At 39.0% G+C, this 17,447-nt stretch overlaps 2 protein-coding genes across 2 annotated transcripts in view; both read left to right on the top strand.

Moving 5' to 3' along the window:
- Positions 1-1,169: 1,169 nt before the first annotated feature.
- gnb5a (guanine nucleotide binding protein (G protein), beta 5a) lies at positions 1,170-6,479 on the top strand. The gene is made up of 11 exons (XM_067590023.1): positions 1,170-1,568; positions 2,342-2,478; positions 2,617-2,658; positions 3,604-3,680; positions 3,764-3,896; positions 4,186-4,329; positions 4,434-4,525; positions 4,857-4,905; positions 5,021-5,117; positions 5,239-5,405; positions 5,508-6,479. Exons 1-11 carry the CDS (start codon positions 1,433-1,435, stop codon positions 5,517-5,519), a joined length of 1,086 nt encoding a protein of 361 aa, XP_067446124.1. The 5' UTR covers positions 1,170-1,432; the 3' UTR covers positions 5,520-6,479.
- Positions 6,480-7,167: 688 nt separating this feature from the next.
- ap4e1 (adaptor related protein complex 4 subunit epsilon 1) overlaps positions 7,168-17,447 on the top strand; it is a 12,203-nt gene continuing 1,923 nt past the window's right edge. Inside the window, exons 1-20 of the mRNA XM_067589959.1 lie at positions 7,168-7,496; positions 9,860-9,931; positions 10,061-10,184; positions 10,421-10,494; positions 10,583-10,704; positions 10,793-10,952; positions 11,086-11,252; positions 11,371-11,444; positions 11,539-11,661; positions 11,755-11,864; positions 11,953-12,096; positions 12,373-12,481; positions 12,590-12,708; positions 13,428-13,730; positions 14,410-14,521; positions 14,605-14,743; positions 14,838-15,093; positions 15,601-16,158; positions 16,251-16,441; positions 16,532-16,692. Coding sequence (XP_067446060.1) covers positions 7,356-7,496; positions 9,860-9,931; positions 10,061-10,184; positions 10,421-10,494; positions 10,583-10,704; positions 10,793-10,952; positions 11,086-11,252; positions 11,371-11,444; positions 11,539-11,661; positions 11,755-11,864; positions 11,953-12,096; positions 12,373-12,481; positions 12,590-12,708; positions 13,428-13,730; positions 14,410-14,521; positions 14,605-14,743; positions 14,838-15,093; positions 15,601-16,158; positions 16,251-16,441; positions 16,532-16,692 — 3,259 coding nt within the window. The 5' untranslated portion in view covers positions 7,168-7,355. The remainder of the gene's footprint in view (positions 7,497-9,859; positions 9,932-10,060; positions 10,185-10,420; positions 10,495-10,582; positions 10,705-10,792; positions 10,953-11,085; positions 11,253-11,370; positions 11,445-11,538; positions 11,662-11,754; positions 11,865-11,952; positions 12,097-12,372; positions 12,482-12,589; positions 12,709-13,427; positions 13,731-14,409; positions 14,522-14,604; positions 14,744-14,837; positions 15,094-15,600; positions 16,159-16,250; positions 16,442-16,531; positions 16,693-17,447) is intronic.

Raw genomic sequence — 17,447 nt, 5'->3', positions numbered from 1 at the left:
CCATTTTCTGGTTTCAGCTTCTCCAATGTGAGGATTGGCTGTATTACTTTGTTTTATGTCATGATAAGCTGAATATCTGACTTTTGGTGCATAACAAGACGTCTGAGGACTTCAGCTCTGACTCTGGGAAAGTGGGATGGACTTTTTTTTTTTCATTTTCATTATTTTCTGACATTTCATGGACCAAATAATGAAGTTTCAAGTTTATTGTCATGTACTTGTAACAATGCAACATCATTACCTGTAATGAAAATCTTGACTGTAATGACTCAGGGTCAACTCAACTTTACATAATAAATAAAATAAGTCAAATAGTATTATAAGTAGCCAACAAGGGCAAAAGGGCAATAAGTAAAAAGCCTATTTAGTGATTAAAATAAAACAGTGTTTACATAGTAATTATAAGGTCTTGAGTGCAAGGAATAATAATATTAATAATGACAATAACAATATGATACCAATAATGATAATAATTATAATAACAAGAATAATAACCTTTAGTATCTTAAATAGTTTTGGGAAAAACAGGTATGCAGTGTAGTACTGATATGAATTAAAGTGACTTAGTGTATGTAAGCAATGTAAACAATAGATGGTAAACAGTAAACAGCATGTAGTCATTAGTAATCATTCAATTAAATGATTATTCAAGAAAATAATCGGTATATTAATTGATAATGATAATAGTAGTTAGTTGCAGCCCTAAATTTTATTTTCCAATATCAAGGTGTGAATGCTGATTACTCAAAGTCTTGTTTATATTGCTGAATAAACGTCTGGCAGGCAAACAGTGAATTCTTTATTTATTTTTTAATTTTGTTGTCTTCAAAGTAGTCAAATTTATATATACATAGTATAGAAGATCTGGAATATCCCACAATTTAATACTCAAAAACTGTAGATTATATCCACCACCAAATTTCAGAATACCTAGAAAAATTACAGTCGATAAAATGTGAAAGTAGCTTGAAATGTATTTTAAATTTAACAGTATTTTGAATAATTTACTCATAACAGAGGATTAGATGAAATGTATAATTACTTTAATATGTTTAACATCTATTTTTAAGTGCAGATACATTTACTTAATAGTTGATCCCATTAAAATAAATGGTTTTATATGTGAAAATGCCGCAGCGCGCTACATTTAATCTGCTCTGTTTTTTTCAGTGTTGTGTTTTCCATGTCGACAGTATGAAAACGCATCATGAAGCTGTAGTGTAGTGAGGCTGTAGTGCCGCTGAGGATGCAGCCTGTGTAGCAGCAGCAGCAGCAGCAGCATCACCAGGATGCAGGATCCTCCTCCTCCTCCTCCTCCTCCTCTGGAAACTGGAGGAGCATCTTCTCCCTCTGACGTCATGACAGCAGCATCAGCTGTTAGCTCCGCTTTAAGCCTTTTCGCTGCCGATCGCTGCCTGCACAAAGCAAATATATGAGATCCCCTCTAATCCCTGAAATGGCGACACAGGAGGTACAGCTGAATGAGACCCTGGCACATCTCAAAACGGAATCGGAGACGCTGAAGACGAAGCTGGAGGAGGAAAGAGCGAAGCTGCACGATGTCGAGCGTGAGTGTTGAAAATGGAGAGGCCTCGATTCACCCCTGCGTCCACAGTGGGACGGGACAAATGGCATCAAATGTGTTATTACAGCTTTATGTGTTTCCGTGAGAGGTCGTAGATTGCCACTTTTTTTTTTTTTTTTTTTATAGAGATGCGAATTAGCCGGAACAGATTATTGACCTGATTGTCCTGACGTTACCTCAGATTTGACAGGCGATTTGAGCAGGATGTTTGTTTGCTTCCCCATTTTACAGCTCAGTGCTCCCATCCCAATTTCTACTATATGTCCTAGTAATGTCCAATCATGTTTCAGCAATGTGGCAATAATATAGATATAAATGTGAGAAAAAAAACAACTAGAAATTGGATATTTGTAACGTATCATATTTATATGAGCTACTCGAGGACATGACAGATTAAGATTACTCAATATATTCCTCCATTTAGAGCAGGCCTACTGTAGTTTAATCCTTATTGCTGCTAGGAATATTAATCGAGGGTGTATACAGTAGGAGGTTTAATGTAATATACATTTTGTGTGTGTGTGTGTGTGTGTGTGGGTATGACTTTAATCACTTTCAGGGACACAAACTAGACTTAAGACCAGTTAATTTGGGACAGCTTGTACAATTAGGGACAGAAGCTGTGTCCCCAGTTGCTAAAATGCTGATTTTTGGGACATTTGTTATGGTTAGGGTTAGAGTAAGTCTCCAGGAAATTAATGTATGTCTATGTAAATACGCCAGAAATTACATAAATCTGTGTGTGTGTGTGTGCAGTACATCAGGTGGCAGAGAAGGTGGAGGGGCTCGGCCAGTTTGTTATGAAGACTCGAAGAACTCTGAAGGGACATGGAAACAAAGTTCTGTGTATGGACTGGTGTAAGGACAAGAGGAGGATCGTCAGCTCCTCTCAGGTAACTTTACGCTCCTGATTCTGTTTTTTCTTTATTTCCTTTTAACTCTGGTTTTCTACTTTGGTCAGTTTGTAATCGGACTTACTCAAAATAGTACCTGTTTTTTCATATTATACTTGTTCTCGTCTCTTCATGCAGGATGGAAAAGTGATTGTGTGGGATGCTTTCACTACCAACAAGGTAACTCCTCTTTTTCAATGTGCAGGTATTTTATTACAGAATGAAAACCACCAGGACTACTTTAGTAAAATGTTCAGATATTTGAAGCCATGAAAAGCTTGTTACAAACTAGTCTTTCATCTGTGCTTCCCTAGTTGACATTGTGAACATCCTTAATGATTTAAAGTAGTTCTCAACCTTTTTGGGCTCGTGACGCTTTGAGTTGTGAGGATTTCAACCAAAGAGTGGTTTTCTTTCTTATATTGTTTAATTTGAAGGATTTTTATTGTGCCTGAAAGGATAATAATGAGTGTTTAGTGTTTGGTATTTCCCAAGACAAAAGCAAAAATTGAGAAAATAAACATTTTTGTAACAGAAATGGGTTTTTTGGGGGAATCATTGGCCTAAATCAAATTCATATTAACAAAGATGCAAATAACAATAATGTTAGTGTAATAAATTAATCAAAAACATGAAAAGACACAGCAAAATAAGATCATATTAGGCCTATTGATATATTGATATATATAAGACAAGAATACATGCCTATAGCTTATAAAATGTGGGTTATTTACATTATTGTTCATATAAACTGAAATGAACCTTTTATGAATTGTTGTGTAAGTTATAGAGGGTTGCAGTTTTTTTGAAAATGTATCTGTGGAGCCTCAAATTGAGAATTTCATTTTCTCTGATATCATGACGAAAATCAAATCTATGAGCCATAACGGATAGGAGGAGGCATGGAGGATATCCACATCATCATTGCTCATATAAAAGGGCTGAAGGTTGACGTTTGAAAACTAATTCCAGCATTTTTTGAGTTTTGAACAAACTGTATCATCCTCAGTGTCTAATGTCTAACAGTCTACAGCTCGCTGTTCTGCTCTAATTATGCCTAATGAATTTGATTCATCTCACTGTCCTGCAGCGTTTCATGCAGCTTTGTCTTTTGATGTTTATTAGGAGCACGCTGTGACAATGCCGTGCACCTGGGTGATGGCCTGTGCCTACGCCCCCTCCGGCTGCGCTGTAGCTTGCGGGTGAGTGACGATCTGTGCGTAGTGTATCATCTGTCTGGTGATCTATTTTTCTTTTACTAAACTGGCTTTGTGTTCTGTCCCAGGGGCTTGGACAACAAATGCTCTGTTTATCCTCTATCCCTGGACAAGAATGAGAATTTGGCTGCGAAGAAGAAATCAGTGGCCATGCACACAAACTACTTGTCTGCCTGTAGCTTCACCAACTCAGATATGCAGGTGAAAATATCCACCACACTCATCCTTTTAGCTTCTTCTTCTTCTTCTCTTTTCATCTTCTATTTCTGTCTCATTATTAATCAGAAATCACTGCCGTCTATGTTCCAGTGAAAGAGCTTTGTTAATAATTCACAGCAGCCAGTTGCTCTTGGTTTAATGTCCTGGTCACATGATGTTTCACCCAGCAAAGGCAATCCATTTATAGCAGTGTGTTAGCCCATATCGACTCTGCCCAAACATCAGAGTAACCGTTATTCTTCTTCCTCCTCATCATCTGTCCGTGTTAAAGATCCTGACGTCCAGCGGGGATGGAACATGTGCATTATGGGATGTCGAGAGTGGGCAGCTGTTGCAGAGTTTCCATGGACACGCAGCAGACGTGCTCTGTCTGGACCTGGCCCCCTCTGAGACTGGAAACACATTTGTTTCGGGGGTGAGAGCAGCTCTTACTACTTACTGCTTATCACTATTTCAGCTTCACAGAATTATTTACATCATCTTATGATTTTTTCTTACATGGTTCTGTTTTTATTGCAGGGCTGTGACAAGAAGGCCAACGTGTGGGACATGCGCTCAGGACAGTGTATTCAGTCTTTTGAAACTCATGAATCAGACATAAATAGTGTTCGGTAAGTGACTCAAAATACGAGTGTATAGATAAGGATTTAATGAGGAACTGTGCTTATATGTGAAAAACCTAGATTTTATATGTGTAAATTTTATATGTAATTATAAGAATTGTCAAATTATTCTGATGATACAAGTTTTTGTTTGTAAAAATATTCCAGTGACAATTGGTGCAGTTTTGCATTTAGCACATCAACTGTCAGCCTCAGTGTTTTGTTTTTTATGCTACCACTAAAAGTCACTTACTGTCAGAAATATTACGATCACATAGAGGGTTTAAAAAACTCATTTGTTATTGTTCCTAACTGTAGCTGTTTCTTCTCTCGTTTTTAGATACTATCCCAGTGGAGATGCGTTTGCTTCTGGCTCAGATGATGCTACAGTAAGTAATCAGATATTATTTCATGATTTTAACCGCCACAGCTATATACAAAGTGCTATTGGAAACATATTCAGCTCTGTTGAAAATTCAAACATTGACCTTTATTTTTTTACAGTGCCGCCTGTACGACTTGAGGGCAGACAGAGAAGTGGCTATTTATTCCAAAGAGAGCATCATATTTGGAGTCTCCAGTGTTGATTTCTCTCTCAGTGGTAAGATATACACACACACGTCCCATCCAATATTATTCTGGTTGTTCAATCAATAACCATGCTGTAAAAAAAGCCATGCTGTTAAAAGCTTTGTGTGTGTGTGTGGTTTTTTTTTTCGTAGGCCGGCTACTGTTTGGCGGCTACAACGACTACACCATAAATGTTTGGGATGTTCTCAAAGGAACGCGGGTGTCTATTCTGTTTGGACATGAGAACCGTGTCAGCACACTGCGTGTTTCCCCAGATGGGACGGCCTTCTGCACAGGCTCCTGGGACCACACTCTCCGGGTACGAGATGTCCGCTATTATTGTCTGATCTGACAACTTTGCAATCTGCATTGACCTCTCTTTAAATATCTTGTAATGATAATTAATTTTTTTAAATTTCAGATCTGGGCTTAAGGATGAAGACACGGAGGAATAAATGGTAGACAGACCTACTGAAGACACACAGACATTTCTGTTTGCTAGAGTACAATCACAGAAATAGAGACTCTGGTTGTACATAGGGCATATCAATAGCATTGTATATACTCCAGTCTCATGACCTGGGTAGACTGACATATTTCAGAGAGTAATTAAACCAAATGGCACGCGTGTATTACAGTATGATTGAAAGAAAATTGCACAGAAGTACTTATAGTTACAACTTAAGATGTAAAATGTATATTGCAGAAAATAACACTGGTAGTGAATAGCATCAGTCTAGGATAGAAGTGACACAATAAAGTGATGTGTTGTATGTGCCCACATAAAGGACGTTAACTATTTTTTTTTTTTTTTTTGCACAAAAATGATGAAGGTATGCAGGCTGTGGAAGAAAATGTGATACAAGACAGCAAAATATTTACAAACAATCTTGGAAAATGGATATCGGCATTAGATAATATGGATTAAAGTACAAACTGATGGTTTATTTAAGCTGGAGATAGATAGCAATTTGATGTACTTTTAATTCTACACCCTGTCCCCCCAACAAGCCTTCTCCAGTTTTGAAAGCAACTGACCTGCCGATATTATTCCAATGTAAAGAAAGCACATATAAAGATAAATCATCATCCTGATGGTCTTAAGATAAGGTTTACCTGTCATATCTGTTTGTCTCCAGCTATGGAAGCCACTTACTGCTCGATGTGCACATTCAGTCACTGCAGACACCCTGAACCTGTGGTCCCCCACTAGATATCCAAATGCTAATATATGACATGTTTAAATTCGTAGAATGTACTCCTTCTCATGCGGTTGTCCAGTGGCTGTAATTTCATATTTACTGTAATTATTTTATTGTAGTTTAGTGTACAGTTATACAAGGGACTGTTTATCAAAATATTATCAACATAATAAACTGAGTTTTGAATATCATCACTGTGTTTCTAATTATTGTTCCACTGCTTATCTTACTGGTTTATAATTGTTTCCTGTGAAAGGCTAAGTTAATCATTTTTCAAGTCTGTCTTAAAACAATAGTCAGTGAACATTGAAATAGATTTAATCATTCCTCTTGTTTATACTGACCATTAGAAGATCCCGTCATAATGCACTTAGAATGTCAGTGATGGAGGCCACAATCTGCAAGCCTTCTTCTGGGCAAATATATATTTAAACGTTTATCTGAAGCTAATATTAAGCTTCCAAATGAGTCAAATCAAGTAGATTACTTTCAACGTTACAGTTACGTTAAAAAGACTGTAAATGTGGCAGATATCCACTTGATATGACTAACTCAGACTGCTGAAACCTCTTAAAAATAAATAATATTAAATATATTTTTACACAAAATGACTGAGTGGACACATTATGGATTTTGGCCCCCATCACTTACATTCAAAGCACATTTGAATGGGATCTATTAATAGCCAATATGAACAGGAGGAATGATTACAGTTAGGAAAACCTCTTTCACTGTTCATATATAGTCAGGTGACTGGTGTTTTATAACAGACTTGAAAAATTGTGACCCTATCCTTCAACTTACTGAGCTGTTCAGAAATAGCAGCGACTGTTTTTGCTGAAGATTTTCAATAAAGTTTCCCAAACACCACCGGAAGTGACATCATCAACAAACCCCTCAGTCTGCTGAATCAAAACAATGGCCGACTGGCTAACTAGCGTTTTGCCTTGTGTGCTCTTTTTAAGTGTTTAACAGATTACCTTCACAGTCTCTGTTTACGGGGGTCTGACTGGAATGGATAGATGATTTAATGAGTGTATTTTGTAGGAAGTCAGCCAGCTGCCAAAATGAGCGATGTTGTGGAGAAGACACTGACAGCTCTGCCGAGCCTCCTGTCTTTAGACTCCCAACCTGGATCTGCAAAACTATCCTCCACCTCAAAACTGGGAACCCTCATCAGAGGAATCACTGAGCTCACTTCCAAACATGTGAGTTTGTCTTTTTAAACTGGAGCTTAGGAGAAATAACATCAACCTTATTCAGTTGTTGCTGGTATGCTTTAACGTTAGCTAGCTAAGCTGACTATGCTAACTGAAAACGTGTTTATATGTTTATATATAAGCTCTACTACACGCTTAGTAGTCTTTATTGTACTTTAATAAGTTTTTAGACTGATTTTTGTTTGTTACTGTTGTTATTGTCATGTATTAAAGAGCAGAACAGCAATTGTTATTGAAAAATCGTCCTTGTTGGTGCGTTCAGGTGCTTGTGGAAAGTCAGAATTTCATGCTATTTCCATTTTAATTTTTTATTTTTTTTAATGTAATCTTTATTTAATCAAGAAGTCTCACCTCATTGAGATTAAAATCTCTTTTCCCAGAGGAACCTGAGAACAAGAAACATTCATAAGACAAGAACACAATCAGCAAACAGAAACAGCACAACTACATAATCATCAAGGAATTGATAAAAAACAGTTACAAGAATTATAAAAAAAAAAAAGAAGAAGATAATACAGCTTTAAAAAGTCCAAGAAGAATGAAAGATTTAAGTTTTAGGGCAGTTTGCAGTTCATTCAATTAAAAAGGTGCATAGTACCTGAAACCAGTTCTGCCAACCTTAGTGTGAACATGAGGGATATCTGAGGTTAAGTAGTTACTGGATCGTGTGCTGTAGTTACTAGATTTAAATAGAGCTGGACGATATGGACAAAATCAAATATCACAATATTTTTGAACAAATACCTCGATATCTATATTGTGGTAATATTGTTGTGATGGCTATTGGTGCTTTCACAAAATATTAACACAATGACATTTTTGATAAATAATCGTCAGTAATGTGGCTGTAATGACTAAGTGAGTAAAGGCAAATAATAGAACAGCTACAACAGTCTGATAAGTTCAGAAAATCACATCACTTTAATGCAGCCTTTAAAACCAGGAAAGGACAGCACTTGTGCCATATCATGATATAACACTATACTCCAAAATCCAAGACAATATCTAGTCTCATATCATGATATCGATATATTGCCCAGCCCTAGATTTAAATGAGAGGAGAGATGTGAGGTAGAGCTTTATAGATGAATAACATGAGGTGTTTTTTTCTTCATGTCTGTAAGGAAGACCATCCAACCTTATGATACAGAGACCAATGATGAGTACAAAATGTATAATTCATGATAAAGCGTAATGCACTGTGATAAACCGCTGAAGTCAGCTGCCAAAATGTGGTACAGACAGAAAATATGTTGTAGACTGGTAAAGAATAATGTAACGCCAGGCTGAAAATGTGAAAAGTGTGGTTTGGTTTGGTCTGAAATTTGCTCTGTTGCACCTGTAACCAGACCCAACAGTGAGGTGGTCAACAAGGTGTCAGTTGTTGTCAAGTTGCTCTGTATTAAACCTGAAAGACATACAATACTGAGCAAAGGTTTTAGGCATTAAAAGTAAAGTGAGGATGCTTTCAAAAATAGTTCCATAAATACTTTTTATTTATTAATTAACTTCATACAAAGAGCAGTAAACAGAAGAAACCGAAATGAAATCAGTATTTGGTGTGACAATGCTTTGCCTTTAAAACAGCACCAGTTCTCCTCGGTGCACCTGCACACAGTTTTTAAAATTACTTGGCAGGTCGGTTGTTCCTGCATCTTGGAGAAGTTACCACAGTTCTTCTGTGGATTCATGCGTCTCAGTTGATTCTGTCTTGTCATGTAATCCCAGACTGACTCTGTGATGTTGAGATCAGGGCTCTGTGGGGGCCAAACCATCTGCTGCAGGACTCCTTGTTCTTCTTGTCACTGAAAATAGTTCTTTATGACTCTGGCTGTATGTTTGGGGTCGTTGTCAAGCTGCAGAATAATTGGTATGCATAATGGATAAGAAGCTAACATCCAAAGTGCCTAAAACATTTGTGCAGTACTGTACGTGGACGCTGTGAAAAGAATCATGCAAATCTGGGAGATTCTTGCTGCTGCTCAGCAGCCAAATATCAAGTCTAGAATGTGTTAGTTTCCCCCAAACGTATGAATTTATGAATCAGGAACAGCTTTATAAACTGTCACTGTTTATATCTGCATAACAACACAAAGACAATACAGCTGTGACAACATTTTCACTGTGATAGATTGCTTAGCTAAACCAATTTTGACACAAAGTGTATTGGCACAGTACGCCTTTGAAAATGTTCAGTGGTTATGTAAAGAGGATCTGATGTCATTAGTGTTTAAGTATGGTCATTAAACTAATATGGTTAATGACATCAATTAGAGCAATTCAGTGCCAATCTTCCTCACAGCACAGTGTTTGTTTTGCTCGTTATCCTTAACTGTGTTTCTCCCATTCAGGAGGAAGAGAAACTCATTCAACGTGAACTGGCATCTATCAAAGAACAGGTGTCATCCCCCAACACCTCCATGGTATGGACCTTTGGATTTTTATTCCCATTTTGGTTTTGCGCAAGAAACCAGATTAGTAAAACAGGCTGAGTGATACATGGAAGTATTGATGTGTGTATTGAAGTGTCTTTCTTGTGTCATGATCCTCAGAGGCAGATGAAGGAGCTCATGGTGAGAGCCATCTACTGTGAAATGTTGGGTTATGAGGCTTCGTTCAGCTATATTCACGCCATCAAACTGGCTCAACAAGGCACTGCTCTGGAGAAGAGAGTCGGTATGTTCTTTTCTAATTATACTCAGTCCTCGCCTGCAGGTATTACAAAGCTCATCAATCAAAAAGCTCATGTTGCAATAAGCACAAATGTTTTTAAAATTGGCGAAATTAGAGTTGCCGTTCTGCAGAACTTGTCCTCATTTGTCACCATAACAACTATACTGGCTTAACTATGATGCTGTGATACTATCCTCCCACACATCCCTGTACCGACAATACGTTTGTGTGATCTGCAGGTTACCTCGCTGTCTCCTTGTTTCTGAACGAAAGTCATGAGCTGCTCCTTCTCCTTGTGAACACTGTATTAAAGGTGGGTGTTCAGTTTGAGTTTTTACAGCATTTGTCATCTTGAGTCTGAATGAGAATAAAGGACATCAATGTGTTTTACATGTTTTCAGGATCTTCAGAGCACAAACCTTATTGAAGTGTGCATGGCTCTAACTGTTGTCAGCCAAATGTTCCCCAAAGATATGATACCTGCGATCCTTCCTCTGGTGGAAGAGAAACTCACTCACCCAAAGTAAGACAGACTCTTTGCCTCTCCATTTCGATTAATAAACCTGTCTGAATATTATGCCTTACAGAGGTTTCTTATGATGTATTTATAGAGAAATCATACGGCGAAAAGCTGTTCTGGCACTGTACAAATTCTACCTAATAGCACCGAATCAAGTTCAACACATCCACAACAAGTTTCGCAAAGCTTTGTGCGACAAGGATCCTGGTGTTATGACAGCCTCACTACACATCTACTTACAGATGATCACGGTAATTAGTATGGTATTTTTCTGGATTCTGTAATTATTTCTAAGGTTAAGGCTGAGAAAACATTATACAGACATCTCTGTTTGATCTACTGTAGTGTAATCTAGTCCTGTCATGTACTTTTCTTACATTTTAGGAGAATCCTGAAGGTTATAAGGATCTGGCAGCATGTTTTGTGACCATACTGAAGCAGGTGGTGGGAGGAAAACTGCCCATGGATTTTAATTATCATAGCGTTCCTGCTCCCTGGCTTCAAATCCAACTCCTCAGAATATTGTCCTTACTTGGGAAAAATGACCAGAGGTAATTATCACTTATTATGTCCCCGGATAAATTGGATGACTGTAGTATCTTGTGGTTGTGCTCTGTGCCCAACTTCTTGCGAGTATATTTTCTGAGTCTGTTCTTTGTTTTTTGACAGCGCAAGTGAGATCATGTATGAAGTCCTTGACGAGTCTTTACGAAGAGCAGAGATGAACCATAACATCACCTATGGTATGTTAGATTTAAAATAGTGTTTTCTGATTAATTTAGTTGTTTGAATTCATTTCAATATCAGCCACTTATACAAATCTCTCTTTATTTCCAGCAATATTATACGAATGTGTAAAATGTATTTACACAATTCATCCCAAATCTGAACTTTTGGAAAAAGCTGCAAAGTGCATCGGCAACTTTGTGCTGTCACCTAAGATTAATCTCAAATATCTTGGTAAGAAAGAAATCCTAAGTAAGAAGTATTTTTTTTCCAATCAAGATCTCAGATATTCACTGTAGTAATTCTGTTAATTTGATGTAACTGTAGGCTTGAAGGCCCTCACCTATGTGGTCCAGCAGGATCCTAAACTGGCCCTGCAGCATCAGATGACCATCATAGAGTGTTTAGATCACCCTGACCTCATCATCAAGCGTGAGGTGAGACGGATATTGGTGTAGTTTGGATTTTAGTGTCATCAGGTTTGGGGTTTTTTTCCAGCATTGTGGGTCTCTTATTTCTGTGTAGGTGCTGGAGTTGCTGTTTCGGATTACTAACGCCCAGAACGTCACGGTCATTGTTGAGAAGATGCTGGAGTTTCTGAGCATCAGTAAAGACGACTACACTACTATTGACCTGGTGGGGAAGGTGGCAGAACTGGCAGAAAAATATCCTTTTGTGTGTATTGATAGCGGAGGCAAGAGACAGCGTATAGTGTTATATGACTGTCATTTACATCTGATGGCCCACACATTGAAATAATAATAATAATAGAAAAACTGGGAAGTTTACAATCTAGACAAACAGTTTTATTGGTTGTAGACAATAAAAATGGTCACACACTTTGCTCTCTATTATGTTATATTGACTTAATATTCTGTTATATTTTCTAATACCTTGTTTGTTCCTATTTATTGTGTTTTTTTTCCTATAAGCCATTTTACATATGCACCAGACAATGAATGGTTCATTGAGACCATGAACACAGTGTTTTCATTGGGTGGAGACACGATGCAGCCTGACATCCCAAACAATTTCCTTAAACTTCTATCTGAGGGTGAGATAACCCAAATGCTTATTCTGTAGCACTCAAGTGTTGTCATATTAGATTATTTCAGTTTGCAGTCTCAATCTAATAATGTTCAATTTCTCTTTAATGGCCCAGGATTTGACAGTGTGGAGGAGGACAGGAAGTTGAGGCTATTTGCTGTGGATTCATATGTTTCTCTGCTGCAAGGAGAGCCTGGCAAACTGCCGCAGCGCTTCCTACAAGTCATCAGCTGGGTAAGAGATGTTTGCACGATAGACTTTATGAGCAGTTGGTATATTCTTTCATGATTAAAATAAAAGCAGAGTAGGCACAACTTCATCTATTTTCAAGGTGCATGGAGAAGGGAAAAAGTCAAAGGTCAAAACTCATAATTAAAATAAAGACAAGAAGCTGAAGAAGGGAAAGAATGCAAAGTTTGGAGCAGAGCAGGCTTTACCAATCACTTTACAAACTGCAGGAAATAAGAACAGTAAAATATGTGAGGGGATGAAAATACAAAATGCTTTTAAACGCAAGTTAAATGCGGAAAATAAGAGCAAACCCCCATTAGAAACGTTTAAAAAAATCATAAAGAATTAGTTGGCATGAGTTTTCTCGGGCAGGCCCTTTAAATCAATAGTTCCCAACCTTTTGCGGCCAGTGGTCTAGGTTGGAAACCACTGCTTTAAATAATAGCCTCAGGATCCAGACGATAAAAGCTGAGTGTATTCTGATGGGGGATCAGAAGTGCTTGTTGAGGAGATCTCAGGCGGCTCACAGGGATTGAAGAGTGCAGCCAGAGGCCAGATTAAGCCTTGAGAGATAAGATAAGATAGCTTTAAACATGACCAGCAGCATTAAGTCAGTTTGTTAAGAAGCAAGACAGTACACCCCTTCCCCTGTTCCTCAAAGTGTCACTTCACTACATAGCATTTCGAACGCTAAAGTTTAACCCCGTCTCTACCATGCACAGGTCCTCGGCGAATACTCTCATTTGATGGAGGAACTGGAACCAGCCGCGGTGCTGAGACTGCTGGCCAAGCTGTTGGACATGAAGCACACCAGCAGTGAAACAAAGAGCTGGGTCCTCATAGCAATGACCAAGCTCTGTGAGGGCGGGGCAGGTGTTTCTGTGGCTCAGGAGGTTTGTGAAACATACAGCAGCTCCATGGACACTGTGCTGAGACAGAGAGCTCAGGAGCTGCAGTACCTCAGCCACAACTCTGAACTACGAGCCAAGGTGCTGCCTCGAGATGCTCACATGGAGCCCCTGGAGGTAACGCACAATCAGGGCCGCACAATTATGATAATGATGTTAAATTGTACAGGATGCTATCATGGTAATGTTGTTTACTATCCATAGTCATAGAAACCTGATATATTGACAACATGGAGTCATTTAATTAGATTTGAAATATTACTTCTGTTGAAACATCTCGGCATTTGGCATAAAATACCATAATTACTGTAAAATGATTCAGCTCTTGAAACCACAGCAGATGATGTCACTTTGTAGTTCCTCCTCTCGGGCAGAGTAAGGGCTCATTATCTAATGGTTGGGAAAAAGCCTGCATACGCTTGCTCTCCCTGGCACAGAGTCGATTAGATTGATGACAGTACTTAACAAAATATTAGAGATCATCAACTCAGCTGTAATTGTACCGTTTTAGGTGCAGTCGTTAGCAGCTGTTTGAGCATGTCTGGAACAGTCTGATAAGAGGACAGTTCGGTATCAGATGCAGTGTCGGGTTGACAACCAGAATAATGTACAGATACACAGATGCTTCCACTGGTGTAAAGTTTCATATCATAGTTAAAGTGTAAAATGAGATAGAGGTGTATTTATTTGCACCTCTATCTCATTTAAACACTCAACACTGCTTTTCCAAATGCTTTTTTCCCACCCCATTAAATAATAAATGTAAACTTGCAGTTGTAATTATGTTGTTTTCCAGGTGGACTCCTCTTTATCATTTCTGGATGGATTTGTGTCCGAGGCGTTAGCGGCTGGTGCTGCTCCATACAAGCCTCCCCATCAACGGCAAGAGGAACTAGCCCAGGCAAAAGGTAAAGCCCATTAAAACATTTAGACCGTTGCAAATTTGGCAACATGTGCACTGCCTTGTTTTGATTTGTTTTGTTTGCCTCAGCTTTGAGCCTGGAGCCCTACAGCCTGTCCCTGCCTATTAGCATGTCCTCCTGCAGCATAGCCGACAGACAGTCTCCTACGCTGCTGTCCATAAGCTCCGGTCTGTCAGGAGATAGCACCGACATCTCGCACAAAGGAGGGTATGTGGACGCAACATGCATGCCTCTGCTGGCAGAATTATGTTGCATTGTATTGTTTTGAGCTCACTCTGGTGATTTGCCATCTGTGTTTCAGCTCCACGACTCTGAATCTGGATGGAGTGAAGAGGGTGTGGGGGAGGGAGGGCTATCTGGCCCATAAGGAACCTGTGGAGGAAACTGCCCAGGTTGAGGTTCCCAGTCCAGTCCAGTCACCCAGCCAGCAGAAGGAGGCTGACAGCTCACATAGTCAGACTCAAACTCCAATACCAACCCCTGAGCCAGAGCAAGAGAAAAAGCAGCTGGCCTCTTCGCTGTTTGTCGGCCTGAGTTCCCAAAGCTCTGCGTGTTTGGTGAGCTCAGAAAGTCTTCTAAAGGCCTGAACAATATTGAGGAAGATGCTGTGATAAACATGTGGGATATCATAATGACAATATGAGATTAAATAAAATAGATAACCATAAGATTTTAGTGCCCTCTTATGGCATGTGGAAGTCACTTACAGTGAAGCAGCTGCAGCCGTCTGACAAACATGAATCTGTTGAGTAAATCCTGAAGGCTCACCCAGTGCATGATTTAAAAAAAAAAAAGAAAAAAAAAGAAAAGAAAAGAAAAAAAGATGCTAATTTAAATTGTGCAAGTCTTGAGGCTATATTGGCAAATCAGTTTCAAACAAGGGAGGAATGGAATCTGATACAGGGAGAGCAGGATCTACTGGCTCTACAGTATCAATCTTCTGCCATTTTGATGTTTATATTGTTGCCTTTTATAATTTTTATTGTGAAATTCACCCAGTGATAACAATAAATGTGCACTACCGTAAACATGACAGTAATGTCTCAAAGTTTTCCTTCTCACAGATGGGAAAGTCTGAGCCAACGCCCCAGAGGTTCCGAAGAAAAGCCAAAGGTCAGGGTTCATCCGCTGGTGTCAGCGAGCAAATACCCAACTCCCTCGTCACGTCTCCCAGCACGGTGGATAACTTGCTGTGTAACAACCTACTGGACTCCAACATCGCCTCTGAAACGGACGTTTCCTCACCCAAACAGACATCCCAACTCGCTCAGGGCCTCACCACTGCTAATGGCACCTGTGATGTAGAAGGGGAACTAACAGACAGTAACACAAAGGGAACTAAGCCCTCTCTCATCAGGGATAATGGTATGGTAGCTGCAGATCCTGCTCCACACAAAGACCCAGACGGACCTAAAGACTCATATCTCAGTTCCCATCTTCCTGCAGAGCTCTCTGGGTTGTCTTGCTCAGAAATCACTCCTCTGTGCTGCAACCAAAGTCTGGATCTTTCAGCCTGTCATGTGCAGAAAGAGGACTCTTTAGTGCTAGTTGTTTTTATGACCAACTCCTCTGACTCTGACATTCAACAGATACTACTACAGTTTGATTCAGAAGAACTTGAGGTAAATTATTGAGCAGAAAAGCATTAATGAAGTCTTATACTATCCTTATTAGATTTTCATATTAAAGGACCGTTTCTTGTTATGTTTTTCAGGTATCCTGTGTGTCTGACAGCCCAGTGGAGGAGGTGAGAAGCCACAGTGTAGCGGTGTGTCAGTATTCCCTGACTGTGAAGAGGCCTTCCGTTCATGTTGAAGTAGTCGGGTCGGTGTCTTTCCACGTTCCTGTCGGGACACCTCAAGCAGTGCAGTTCTCATACAAACTGCCTTTAACCAACTTTGTCAGGTGAAATATTTTCTGGTTTCATTACAGAGTCATGATACTGTTTGTTGCTTACGTTAGTTTCACATAATTCCTGTTTGTGTGTTGGAGCAGACCTTTGGCGGTGTCCACAGAGGAGTACGGGACGATGTGGCTGGCCTTCTCTCATGATACGAAGCAGAACCTGAGACTCATAAATGATGTCCAAGAACCTCTCAAAGCCACGCTGAATGTGCTGAGGAAGAAACTTCAGCTTCATGTTGTGGAGATCATAGGTGAATAAATTATCCATCACTGAGTGTATAGTTTGATGGTAAAGGGATGTTATAACCAGTATAACACGTTACTGTAATGTGTTAGAGTACTCTTATTAGTTTGTACATTAGGACTGAAAGTTGAGTCTCAACCTTGGAATCAGTAGTTAAAAAGTAGAAATATAACTTTAAGGCAAGGTCCACTTTTTCATGGTCTTCATCAGCTGAATGTTAATATCAACCGATGAAGACTGTGAGATGTAGCTGAAACTTAAGGAAAGGCTAGTAAGTGGACCTTGTGTTTAAAGTTATTGTTTTTAACAAGTGTATGCATTAGTTTTTCACATATGTACAACTATATTTATTGTTCGGCACCACTTTCTAACAAATCATATTTTAAAACTGTTGCTGTACATGACATTCAGCCACTAGATGACGCACTATAGCACCAACATCTCAGACCAAAACAGAAACATTTTCACAAACATATTTTAGTGCACATGCACTAACACGTGCGGCCGGTGTGGCTACCAAAACAAAAAACAGAGAAGCTCGGATAACAACACACGCAGAGGGAGTGTGACTTCATTCACTGCTCAGGTTGCCATTACTCTGCTATATCTTTACATAGCAAATAGTTGTTTGCTGACATCCAGTGAAGCTCAATGTCATTTGTTATTGTGCTGTTTTTGAGCTGCTCTATTTAAGCATTTTTGTCTTTTTTGTGTTTATGTATGTATAAAAAATGAATTTGTATATGCAGACCAGAAAATAAG

Source organism: Thunnus thynnus, chromosome 5, assembly GCF_963924715.1.
Source record: "Thunnus thynnus chromosome 5, fThuThy2.1, whole genome shotgun sequence".
Taxonomy (NCBI): Eukaryota; Metazoa; Chordata; class Actinopteri; order Scombriformes; family Scombridae; genus Thunnus; species Thunnus thynnus.
Note: the sequence above shows the minus strand (reverse complement) of the source record. Positions and strands in the feature narration are given on the sequence as shown.

Bases quoted from the DNA above. Each gene is read 5' to 3' on its own strand.
- gnb5a (XM_067590023.1), top strand. From the start codon at position 1,433: ATGAGATCCCCTCTAATCCCTGAAATGGCGACACAGGAGGTACAGCTG. The intron at 1,569-2,341 runs GTGAGTGTTGAA...GTGTGTGTGCAG, and splicing joins GAAGCTGCACGATGTCGAGC to TACATCAGGTGGCAGAGAAG. The intron at 4,330-4,433 runs GTGAGAGCAGCT...TTTTTATTGCAG, and splicing joins GAAACACATTTGTTTCGGGG to GGCTGTGACAAGAAGGCCAA.